Raw genomic sequence first — 13,082 nt, forward strand, 5'->3', positions numbered from 1 at the left:
CATAAATAAATTACAAATAGCACCGGTGACTCTTAAGAGCCTTTAGAGAAAGTTGGCTACATAAATATTTTAAATAAATATTTTAAAATAAATTTGAATGTTGGTATTTTCATTAGAAAGCAGGGAGGTTACTCTTTGAAACCTATTAAAGCAACTTGGAAGATAACAGAGCCACTCTAAATATCAATGGTTCTGAGTATTGCTGGTTAACCAAACAAACATAACCTGACAATTGTATTATACAACAATCATATTTTACTAACTCACGTAGACATTGAGGCCTTGGGCTCCATCCATTCACTGTGCATTCTGAATTGTCTTCTAAAGTTTTGTGGATAGTTTCATACCCATCTTCACACTTGTAGGGCAGATTTTCCTCCAAGAAGAAAACCTGTTTGGTTATAGTGATTATAACATTCTCCTCAATTGTTTTTTGACATGTATCTGATGGATCAAAGAAAGGGTATTATTAATGACCAGCCCTGTTTTATATAGGTCTGTGAAAGCTGACAGTCCTGTTGCATATTGTGATTCATGGGATTAATGGAAAAGGACTATCTACTGTAAATTTTGTTCATGGACATTGCTATTGAAGCTTGACATTAAATATTGAATGATATGTATTTTTATATGTATGTTTGTTCTGTTTAGTAGTATTAAAATTGTATTATTTGTTGTTCAAAATAACTTGAGTCACAGTAGCCTTTTTAGATCAGTGATTGCTTTAACTTTTTGTGACTTCTCTCTTAATATTTTATTCCTATTGGAGTGTTATGGCTCAATGTGATTCATTATTGGGATATGTAGTTTAGCATTGGGGAAGTGTTTTGGAACTGAGCCTTGGATGTTTTCTTAAGAAAAACAGTCTTGAGATGATCCCATGAGAGACAAAGAGAGATGTCTGTAAACTGTAAATAATAAATGTGCAAGCAGTGATTGACACCTTATGTGCAAATCCCTACCTGATAAAAAAAAAGGGTGGGAGAATGGATGGGAAGGTTCACACTTCCCAACTGGCTTGAGTTTGCAACAGGGGAGTTCAGACTTCCAGAAATGCAGGGTGAAAGTGTTGACATCCATAAGGATGGGACTTTCCCAGGTGCCTAATAACTCCAGTTCAAAGGTGGGTCAGAATGGGGTGCCAACAACTGGGGAACAGGAGGAAGATCATATACTTTAAATCTGGAAGGTCCTCTGGAAGCTTTTCTATAACATATAAAGCCCATGAACAAGCAGCTGCAGAGCCAGGGCTTTTTTTTTGGTAGCAGGAACTTCTTTGCATATCAGACTAACCCCCCTGATGCAGCCAATCCTCCAAGAGTTTACAGGGCTCTTCTTACAGGGCCTACTGTAAGCTCTTGGAGGACTGGCTGTATTAGGGGCATGTAGCCTAATATGCAAAGGAGTTCCTGTTACAAAAAAAGCCCTGTGCAGAACATATCCTTGTGGGGGTCTAAACGAATGGAACAGACTGTTATATACTGTAAAGCTGATGCATGGACTCATACCTGGAGAGAATGTGAAAAATTTTAAGGTAAGTACCAGCATTTTGCTTGTGAGAGGACTGACAAACCAGAAGGCAATCAATGCAAGCACTGCAAAATAAGTGTGATATGATCCATAGGGCTTACCCAGAGAACAGGTGAGCTGCCATTTTTTGCACCAACTGCAGTTTCCAAATCATATTCAAGGGCAACCCCACATAAAGTATACCAAAATCGTCAACCCTCAAGATTGTTGTTGCATATCCCATCTAGTTCTTATATCCAATAGCAGTTTGACCAGAAAAAGACAGCAATATAACAAAAAAAGTTATTGCTGTTACATACTCATTAAAAACAAATGATATGTAATTGCAGCAGCTATATATTTACACACCTCTAATGTTATATTAAAATCCAGGCCTGCTAACTTAGATGTTGAATGATAGTTAAAAGAGCAAACAGGCTTCTTTTTCAGGTGAGGATCCAGAAATTTTCTTCTCAGATCCGAATAAATAACACAGAAAAAGAAGAAATGCTCAGTAGTTTCTATCAAAGACCTATCACAGATACAAACTGTAGATCCCTTTTCTTGGCCTGTAAATTGTCCATGGCCCTTTTCACACTTACCAGTGAAAACTGGAAGGGAATCGGTATTGTGCCACCCTGGAGTAATTTGGGACAGGGATGGGAGTTTTCAGACACATGTTTTTTTTTCCGGTAGGGTTCCGTGATTGAAGTGAGCCATTTCACACTATTCTCTTTTTATCGTGCTTCCACGAGCGCTGGCTGCTTTTGTGCCTTTTTTGCCTGCCAGCACGGAATTTCCAACACTTTTTTTTTTTTAGAATGTTGGGCTAAGATCGCTATAGTGCTATAGCGATGTTTCAAAACAGCAATACCATTGGGATGCTTGGGCTCCATTGAGATGCCTGAGATTGCTGCTGCTGACACTTGATAACAAGTGCCCCATTGGATATACAGTTCAAGCAGGAGATCAGAGCACCAGGCATTGGTCTGTTGCCTGTTGCTATCACTTCCATGGCCACCTGGGAGTCAGGGGAATGTGATTGGTTTGTAGGTGACTCTGAGTCACATTTGGGGGGGGGATGTTGCCACCTGGAGAGGGGTTGCCCGTAGGGCAACAGGTTTCGGTGGGAGAACAGACCAACGGTGATTGATGAGACGGATGTTGCTAACCCATGCCCACATGCTATTGGCTGGAAAGTGACTTGTGCCAAGCTGCAGCAGATATAAATGTCAGGGAGAAGCCACAGATTTCTGTGGGTTGTAGTTGGTGAGCGGTTTATATGGAAGGCTATTGTTCTATTAGTTCTATTGTTCTAATAGTCATGGTTTTCATCACAACAGTATTGAGACTTCTTATGGAGGTGGTGCAGTTGATGGTCATTAGCAGTCCGTTCTCCAGTTTGAAAACAGAGAGCGACTGCTGTAAAGTGAAAGAGATAGAGCACTGGTTCCAAATTTAATTTCAGCCAGGAAGAAGAAAACAGAAACATGTCCGTGATCTCAGGCATCCCAATGGTGGTGCTGTTTTGAGATATCGCTATATCGCTATAGTGATCTTAGCCCGACATCCACCCCCCCCCCCGCAAAAAAGCTGGAGATTGCGTGCCTGCTGGCAAAAAGGGCGCAAAAAACCGCGCTCCTGGAATCACTACGGGATATTTCACACAGCGTCCCATAGCGATTTCAACCCGGAAGGAGTGGTTGAAAACAGGAGGAAGCTGCTCTTTGTTAATAATGACTCAGGCACTCCTCACTGCCGGGACAGCCGTGGGACTGTGTGAAAAGGTATCAGTATTCCAGTAGCAGCCAGTTACTGAGTCAGGTCTGTCTGGAATGACAGCAGAAACCCGTTGCTGTTGAGTAACTGACCAGCTGTCATACCGGAATACTTAGGCTATGTGAAAAAGATCCATGTAAGACAGCAAGTGGAAGTGAATTCACAATGTCTACAAAGAATGTTGGACCACATCTAATGTGGACTTAGAATTTGCTTTACAAATAAGCATCTCCAATTTACCAAGATTCAGTTCAGTTTATTTTCTTAGCTGCTTGACCATGTCTTTTGGAATCCTGCCCAAGGCAGAGGTGGCAGCATCCAGTAGATTATTTAATGATATAGACAATGAGGTGTCATCTGCACACCAATGACAACCCTATTTCCTGAGCAGATTCCTTACCTCCCACCTACATCTTCTGCATCCAACCAATTAAAAAAGAACTTAAATCACCTCAGAGCTACACCTTCAAACTCTATATTTGATCTCAAATGCTCTAACAGTAGCAAATGACTAGCCTTTTTCTAGAGCAAATTAATGCCTAAAACCATTTTTTTGTAGAAAAGGCCCAGCAGGAACATATTTGCATATTAGGCCAAACCGCCTGACGCCAAGTCAGCCTGAACTGCATTTCTGTGAGTTCCTGCTCAAAAAAAGCCCTGCCTAAAACTACTGTAATATGTATGTACTTTAGGAGGGGGGGAGAATAAAGAACACCCCCCCCAAAAAAGCAGAGCTAATATTACACCTCACACACTGCTTTGGTATTAAAATCAAAACAGATCTCCTATGCCATGTCTGTTTTTGTTCTCATATTGAAAACTAGAACAGAGAAACACAACTTGCTCTTGCAGGTATCCTGCCTGATCTGGAAAACACAGAGCAAAGAACTATTACATCTATAGGATTAGGCAGAGTGACAAAAAATGGGACTGATTTCTCACTAGGGCTTGTTCTGGGTTAGAGCCCTTTTGCCCCCAGCACTTCTGTTTTCGCACAAGCTGCTGTGGAGCTGTGAGTTGGCATGCCACTCTCCCATGGCAAGCAGAATCCGCTTGTAAGAGGATCTTGCTTGCTGCAGAAAAGCGGCATGCCAACTTGCAGCTCGTGGCAGCTTGTGAAAAAATGGAGAAAAGCGCCAGGAGCAAAAGGGCTCTCCACCCGGAACAAGCCTAGTGCAAAATCAGTCTCAGCCTGTTTAATTAGAATAAGGTATTCCAGGGCCCATGGTGAATAGTCAGAGACATGGTGGGGATGTTCACATAGGAAATAACTATACTTCCAGTGGCATTTATAAGAAGCCGCAGCTTGCTGAATAGATATTGCTAATATAAACTTTCAGAGCAACACAAATCAAGCTGTGTGCAAGGCTTAATTAATCATTAATAAGTGATTAATCACTTTTGATGAGTAGTTGACACCAAATGGTTATAACTGTTGCTTACTTTTCCAATTGTGTATTAATTCAATCAATTGTCAACCCTACTTCCTGGTAATGTATAAACAACACAGAATTTTTCAGTCATTGAACTACTTACTGATACACTCTGGCTTTGGTGACCATCCTCCTCTAAGGCACTGTGTCTCTCCCTCTTCATGTCCTTCCCGAGTTGTGAAACCAATCTGACAACTATATCTTGTTCTCTCATTGAGAGCAAACTGGTCCTTTCGGTCAGTGAAAAAGCCATTAAGTAGAGGTTTGTTTTTACAGGTAGGTATTTCTAACAGAGACAAAAGGTGGTAGGTTAGGCTGAACAAAACTGATGAACCCAAGGTCCCAAGTGAACCTTGAACCTCACAATATACTGAGCATTTGAGCATGACTATTTGTCGATGCGCTTAGAGTCCAAGAGGGTGATTCTTTAGCGACGCAAGAATGAAGATTGTACACAGTAGCTGTAAAACCACTATATACATTTATTTACACACCAATCACTCTTCTCTCCGACAGTATGCTCTGCTGCAACTCCAACTCCATTAACCCACACACACCATAGTGACTTTGTACATTTATACATTGACCAGCCAATGAGCAACTTGCTGTGTCATGCTGACTGTGCTGGCTGATGCAATACCTCTGGCACCCAGCCACCTGCTGTCATCTAGATCATCTAGCCTCCAGCTCTAGTTTCACTTTTACAGCATGTGCTATAAGCTGTCACTTCTCTCATATACAAGAGACACCCCTCCTCAGATTATAAACCATGCTGTAATCCATACATCACAATATTATACATTCATATTGTTCATCTTTAACATTAATACATACAGTTACATTTTCTTATATATACATTGGTTACAGTTCAGCATTCCACTTTCTGAACCTTTCGTGCTGACACAAACGCACTGCACTCTGCTTGCTAATTACTCTGCCAGCACATCCTTATCAGTTGGCTCACTTCCCAGACTGAGCACTCCCTTATCTCAGTTGGCTCACTGAGAATAGTTACCGTACCTTGCCTAGTACACAGGCACACACATTTTATAGCTTTGAGGATTTTACATTTTGGTTTAACAGTTACATTTTGAATTGTTCACATTTCAGTTTTACAATTACATTCTAGTCGCAGTTTAATATACATTTTGTAGCAGCAAGCTTGTTTTAATGTTACAGCATTTCTTTTACATTCCAGCATTTATTCATTTGCTCATTGAACCCTTTTATTTTGTTACTGCTTAAAACCTCTCTTCCCAGGCTTTTGCTTATGTGTCTCCCTGTTCTTTAGGAGACTTGCCATACAATAGTTCCAGAACACTAGGATAACTTTTAGGCTTATCATCATACACATATGTATAACCTCCTTCCTCCTTAGTGAAAGAAGTATCCACGTTTAAATCTGGTGCACTCACACAGCACCCGGGCTGTCCATCAGGCAAACAATCTCCATTGCCCAGATAATTTATTTCTGTATTATAGCCATATCTTTTAGGCGGCACTCTTTTAATTTCTCTTGCAGAGACCCTGATTTCAACCGGCTCACTTTTTACAGCCTCAGATGTCTCCTGCTGCTTAATGCTTTCTGAACTGCCTGCACTGTCTTCCTTCTGCTTCAGTGAGGGAGCCTGCGTGCTTTCTGGCTTTTGCCCCTCCTCACTTGTCAGAGACAGTTGCAGTTTAGTTTCTTTGGGCATTTCATTTGGACCAATTCTCATCCTCGCAAAATGAGGCAGACCTACTCAGCTTTATTATATCGTTCCCATCCACAAACCTGTAGGACTTCATGCCGTTCTGATACCCCACGAACACTAGTTTTCTGCTTTTGGCACCTCCCTTCCTCCTCTTATCTAGAGGAATGTTTACCCATGCCTTAGACCCGAAAATTCTAAGGTGATCCAGGGTTGGCTTTCTCCCATACAGGACCCTGTAGGGTATGTCATTTAGAGCCTCCGTCCACAAACGATTAGCTCTGGCACACACAATACATTAGTGAAAGTATAATTAAGTCCAGGAAAATAGACCGTGCCTTGGCAAAGCACGTCTGCCTGTCGCCGGTCAGCCAAGCTTACTGTTTTCTGCTCAGCTGGTCTGCAGTCTTGCAGCTGTTCTTCCTGGCAGCAAAAAAATCTGCGTAGCCCCAGAGTCAACAATCCACGGCACACTCTGCAGTCCCGGAGCAGTTCTTACCAGAGTTGCCTGTGTCCTTGAAGACTGCTGCCGGCTCTTCCTCTGTTGCTGCTGCGGACAAGACCTTCGCAAATGTCCGAGTTGGTTACACAAATAACAGCGCTTCCTCCGCACTTGCAAGGCTCTTTCCTCTTCTTTGGCTTGCCAGCTGGAACCAGCCCCCACAGACCTCTGCTTATCTTCTTTGCTACGGTCAGTCTGCTCTTTCCTGCTCTCCAGCTGCCTTTGTTCCTCCGCCAGGAGTTTGCCGGTCACGTAGGGCAAAGTCAGCTTGTCGGCATCTTGCCCTTCAAATGCTATCAGCAGCATATCATATCTCTCATCCAGAGAGCTCAATATTATATAGACTTTATCTTCCTCAGCCACCGCTTTCCCTCTCGCCTCTAGCTCTTGGAAACAGATAGACATACCGTCGAGGTGGTCCCTCATCGACTCCCTGGCCAGCATACGTTTCCTGTAGAGCCTCCGAGACAGGGATATCAGCGAGCCTGCTGACTTCTGCACATACACAGCCTTGAGAGCTTCCCAAGCCTCCTTTGCTGTCTGGTGCCCACGGACATGCACCAGCTGGTCGTCTGAGATGCTTAGTATGATAGTGGCTAGAGCCTTTTGGTCCTGAACAGCCTCTGCCGGCGTGCGATTAGCGGGAGGAGCTGACACACAGTCCCAAAGCCCCTCTCTCTTCAGGAAATGCTCTAACCTTAGCGACCAGATGTTGTAGTTGGTAGTGGTGAGCTTCTCCACCAGCACAGTAGCTGCTGCTGTAGCCATCCTGCTCAGACTCCTTTCAGCCACTGCTGGTCTCACCTCCTAGGCAGCCTCTAGAGCAACTCAGCGTCCTGTCTTTGCCACCTCTTCTAGGTGCAGCGGAAGTGTGCTGGGCCCATAACCCTGTCAATGCGCTTAGAGTCCAAGAGGGTGATTCTTAACGACGCAAGAATGAAGGTTGTACACAGTAGCTGTAAAACCACTATATACATTTATTTACACACCAATCACTCTTCTCTCTGACAGTATGCTCTGCTGCACCTCCAACTCCATTAACTCACACACACCATAGTGACTTTGTACATTTATACATTGACCAGCCAATCAGCAACTTGCTGTGTCATGCTGTGTCATGCTGACTGTGCTGGCTGATGCAATACCTCTGGCACCCAGCCACCTGCTGTCATCTAGATCATCTAGCCTCCAGCTCTAGTTTCACTTTTACAGCATGTGCTATAAGCTGTCACTTCTCTCATATACAAACGACACTATTGAGTCACCATCTTGGCTCTCTCAACATCCCCCTAAAGTATATGTGGGTTTAAGAGAGAAGGTATGGGGAATAGTAGTGTCTTTGTTCATCCCTGCCCATTTTGATGTTTGAGAAATTGATTCTCTATGAGATTGATTGTGTGGAAAAACAGTCTAGATCGAGATGATGTAATTTTTCCAATTTGGATAAACAAGTATTACTATCTTTAATGAACATAATCAAGCCTGCTGATAAAGGTGGGAGTATTGTAGTCATGAATACTTCAGACTACTTACAGGAAGTATATCGCCAGTTGAATGATGAAACTTATTATAAACCTTTGGACTTTGACCCTACAGATAAAGTTAACAGGCTGATTCAAATTGCTTTGGTGGAAGCCAATAATATGGGATATATTTCTGATCAAATTAGAGAATGTTTGTATAATCAGTTCCCACGCACACCGGTGTTTTATACACTTCCTAAGATTCATAAGGTAGGTCTCCTGGGTTGAGAGAGCCAAGATGGTGACTCAATAGTGTCGTTTGTCTCCTGGGAGAACTATTGTTTCTGCCTCTTCTTCTCTTTTGGAACCTATCAGTCAATATGTTGATTTTTTCCTGAAACCTTTTGTAGCACAGTCACCTACTTATATTAAGGATACTACTGACTTCATAGCCAAAACTGAGGGCTTTCGAGTCCTAGAAAAACAGCATTAGTGTCTTTAGACGTTAATGCTTTGTATACTAATATTCCCCATGATGAATCCAGACTTGTGTTATAGAATGTTTTAGACTCCAGGCAGGATTGTATGCCTTCCACCCACTTTTTATTGGATCTGATTGTTATCATTTTTGAGCATAATTTTTTTAGATTTCAGGAGCAGTTCTACGTACAAATTAAAGATGTTTCAATGGGCAGCCCTTTCTCTCCCACTGTTGCTTGGTTATTTATGGACTATCTGAAGAATTTTTTTGTAATGCTTTGGTTAATCCACTTTTTTCTTCTATATTGTGGTTTCATTATATTGATGATATAATGGCTGTTGTAGCTGATATTGATATGATGGGTCCCTGGGTTGATTGGATAAGCAGTGTCCATTCTTCCATTCAATTTAGTTACCAAGTTGATCTTAACTCCATGGCTTTTTTGGACACTGTGGTCTTTAAATCCAGTGATAATACTCTTGCAGTGAGACCCTATAGAAAATCTATTGATAAATCCTTACCATTAAGATTTGACAGCTGTCATCCCACACATTTAAAAAAGAGTTTGCCTGTTTTGCAGTTGATTAGAGCTAAACGAAATTCAACACATAGGGAGGACTTTGAGGGTGAAAGGTCTCAAGCCTGTACCCAATTTAAAGCATGTGGATACCCTAAGCATGTAATTAATTCAGTGTGTGAACGAGTTAATAAGATGTCCAGAACAACAATGTTTTCCAAACAAAAACAAACCGTGGAGAATGAGTGGAGAGAGCAGAGCAGATTGATATGCGCATTTCAGTTTTCCCCTTTGTCCTATTCCATTCAAAATGCTCTTAGAAAAATTTGGTTTATAGTAAAGGATATTCCAGGCTGTAAGAACTTTCCTAAAATTGGCTATAGGAGAACTAGGAATTTGTCTGATTTTTTTTTGGTTCATTCTGATTTTACGAGCACTTCCTGTATTAAAATTAATGTTGGACATCATAAATGCGGAGATTGCTCCGTGTGCCTGTTATCATTGGATTTGAAAGGATTTATTCATCCTTTGTCAGATTTTAAATTTATTCTAAATGACATCACAACCTGTTCTACCAAAGGGTGCATTTATATTATTTTATGTCCCTGTTTAAAAATCTATTGTGGGAGTACCAGACGCACCATTAGAACACGCATCCTGGAACACAGGTCTCGCATTAAAAATTTAGTTTCTGAAGCCCATCTTAAGGATCATTTTCGGCAATTAAAACATGATCACAATGGCTTAAATTTTTTTGTGATAGAGAAGTTTCCGCTGCAACTGCAGGGTAAAGTAGATATGCAGAAGCAGCTACTTAAGCAAGAATTGCGTTGGATTTTAAAATTAAATTCCCTGATACCGTATGGACTCAATAGTGATTGGGATCTTTCCTGTTTTCTTTGAATTTACATTTCTGTATATTGTTTTCGGAATACTGTGGTCATTATGTTGTAGCTTTAAGGATCTGTAGTAATTACCAACACCTGTCTGTAAGTATATTATCATGTGATGTATGGCTACGCCTTGCTGCTTGTACTTTGCAGAATATTTGAGCTTTGTGCCTCTTGTAAATTTTTAAAGGTATGTATGATTGCTTATGCAATCCTTATAATTTTATGTCTGAAATTGCTGGTGATTTTTTAATATTATTACTTTGCAGCTTGTAAAAGCCTTCGGTGAAACATGTGTTGAAAGAAATCTCTGGAGCGTTGGAATCTCCATTCATGGCTTTGCCAACTTCTTTCCCGGATCTCCACCATAAAGACTATGAACTTCCATTATGAATTGAAAGGACATTGGGTTTCTGGGTGACTTTTTGCACTTTTGCTTAAACTGTTTGATAAACTTTATATTTTCATAATTGAGGCTGATCTTTCGTGGATGCCTTAGGGCTTGTTTTTTCATCTCCTCACCTGGAGATTGGCAACAATGGTACCCAGGAGGAAAGGCCTCTCCCTCAAAAGCCTGCATTGAGACCTTAAGAATTTTCTAAAAGGTGGTAGGTTAGGCTGAACAAAACTTATGAACCCATGGTCCCAAGTGAACCTTGAACCTCACAATATACTGAGCATTTGAGCATGACTACTGAGTCACCATCTTGGCTCTCTCAACATCCCCCTAAAGTATATGTGGGCTTAAGCGAGAAGGTATGTGGAATAGTAGTGTCAGATGCCTGCCCTCGTGAATGATCTGTGTATAAAGAAGGATTCAGTTCTCTGTAGCTGGGAGGAAAACAATCATATAGCCTAGCTTGCTTTTGTTTTATTTATTTTATTTCTAATAATCCAATCACCCAACATTCTTGGATAAATTGTTTAAAGTAGATTAAGAGTAGAATTCAGTTTCCCTGATGACATATTGTCATGTAATAGGACATGAGTAAAGCTTACCTCTGGAGATGCATCTTGGAGTGGGGGACCAGCCATTTTTTGTGCACTTGGTCTTTGCTTCCTGTTGTTCAGGATAATATCCCATATCACAGGAAAATGAAATTTCATTGCCTTCTATGAATTTATGCCAGGCCAAATAAACAAAATTACCATGTGGAAACCCTGTTCTGTGTTCACATTGTTCTAAAACAAACAGAGTAGGAAGAGTTTTCTACAAGGGAAATATTCACAACTCAAATTCTATTAGGGAAACAATTTACAAAATGCATCCTTAAACCTTTAAAGAAAAAATAGAAGTAATTGCAGAATTTGGCTGCTTTTATAGAAAATGACGTGATACAGGATGGCTGAGGAACAGGAAACAGGGCAGAGAAGATGCCCAGACAGAACAAAGAGATGCCCAGTCTGCAGATGCTTCAGAGGCATCCATAGAGGACACAGCCATCACAATTTAGCCTCTAAAATTTTTTTCATGAGAACCTATAAGTGGAAACACTTATAAAACATGTAATTCAAATGTATGTAGTCACATACCATTAGAAGGGCATGAAGGCCCAAGAAACACTGTAGAAAAATTTGAGAAAGTGAGGTGTTTCATGAGGAGCCCCCCACTCCAATTTCTTTCAGTGGACAAGTGGGAAAATTGGAGGGGAGAAAACTCCAATAAAATATTTTCTATTTGAGAATGAATGAAAAGCTTTTAAGACAAAGTTTTACTCACTCAGAAGGTATAGTATGAATATTCCTTTGTAATTCACAGCTTTAGATAATGACAAATGGGAAGCCGTAAGGACTTGTGGGAGGCATCCCATTTTTCACTCCCTATTTCCTCTTTTTCTTTCCTGAAACCCACATAGCCTCTTCCCTTTTCCTGCTTCCTTTTCTCCCCCAGTTAGAGCCTTTGCATATTAGGCCACACCCTTCTTATGTAGCCAATCCTCCAAGAGCTTACAGGGCTCTTATTCCAGGGCCTACTCTAAGCTCTTGGAGGACTGGCTACATCAGGAGTGTGTGGCCTAAAATGCAAAGGAGCTCCTGCTAGAATTCCACTCCTGATCACAACAGATCTCCCACTATGGAAATCAGTTCCCCCATTAGGGTTGCCAGCTCAAGGATGGAAAATTCCTGAAGATTTGTGGGTGGAGTCCTGGGAGGGTGAGGTTTGGGAAGAGTGGCAATTTCAGTGGTGTACAATGCCATAGAGTCCATCCTCCAAAGCAGTCATTTTTCTAAGGGGTATTATCTTTTTCATCTGGAGGGCAGTTGTAATTCCAGGTGATCTCCAACCCCCAGCTGCCCATTGGCAACCCTAGTTCTCTGGAGGAAATGACTGCTTTGGAGGGGTGGAGTTTATGACATCACACCCCTCTGAGACTCCTTCCCTCCTCAAATACCACCTTCCCCAAGCTCCACCCCCAAATCTTTAGGAATTTCCTAATCTGAAGTTGGCAACCGTATATCCTTCCTACCCAACAGCCAACCTACCTTTATTCGATCCTGTCTCAACCCAGCAGTCTCTGTCTAAGAAAACCATGGCTCATTTGTGTGTTGCTGGCTGTTGGGCTAGGCCCACATGCATGGTATGAACCCTCAAGTACTTATGCGGTGGCACCTCAGTTTCCCCTATATTCTGTCCCCACACTCTTTTTCTCCCCATGGTCAGCCCCCATATCCTCTCCCTGCCTCATTTTCTCCTTCTCAGCTATTCAATAACCTCCCTTTTATCTGCTTCCCAACTTCAGTCACATTTATTATTTATTTATCTCATTTATACCCCACCATTCTCCACAGTGAATGCACAGTGAAAGCAACTTACAT

General features: G+C 41.6%; 1 protein-coding gene across 2 annotated transcripts in view; it reads right to left on the reverse strand.

Annotated features, from left to right (window-relative positions):
* Positions 1–13,082, reverse strand: part of CFH (complement factor H) — an 83,664-nt gene that overhangs the window by 36,166 nt on the left and 34,416 nt on the right. For both annotated transcript variants that reach the window (XM_060232363.1, XM_060232362.1), the window contains exons 9-11: positions 11,265–11,447; positions 4,825–5,007; positions 268–444 (exon numbers count right to left, since the gene is read on the reverse strand). In XM_060232363.1, the coding sequence (XP_060088346.1) occupies positions 268–444; positions 4,825–5,007; positions 11,265–11,447 (543 nt within the window). The remainder of the gene's footprint in view (positions 1–267; positions 445–4,824; positions 5,008–11,264; positions 11,448–13,082) is intronic.

The sequence above is a fragment of the Heteronotia binoei genome, chromosome 2, assembly GCF_032191835.1.
Source record: "Heteronotia binoei isolate CCM8104 ecotype False Entrance Well chromosome 2, APGP_CSIRO_Hbin_v1, whole genome shotgun sequence".
NCBI classification, from domain to species: Eukaryota; Metazoa; Chordata; class Lepidosauria; order Squamata; family Gekkonidae; genus Heteronotia; species Heteronotia binoei.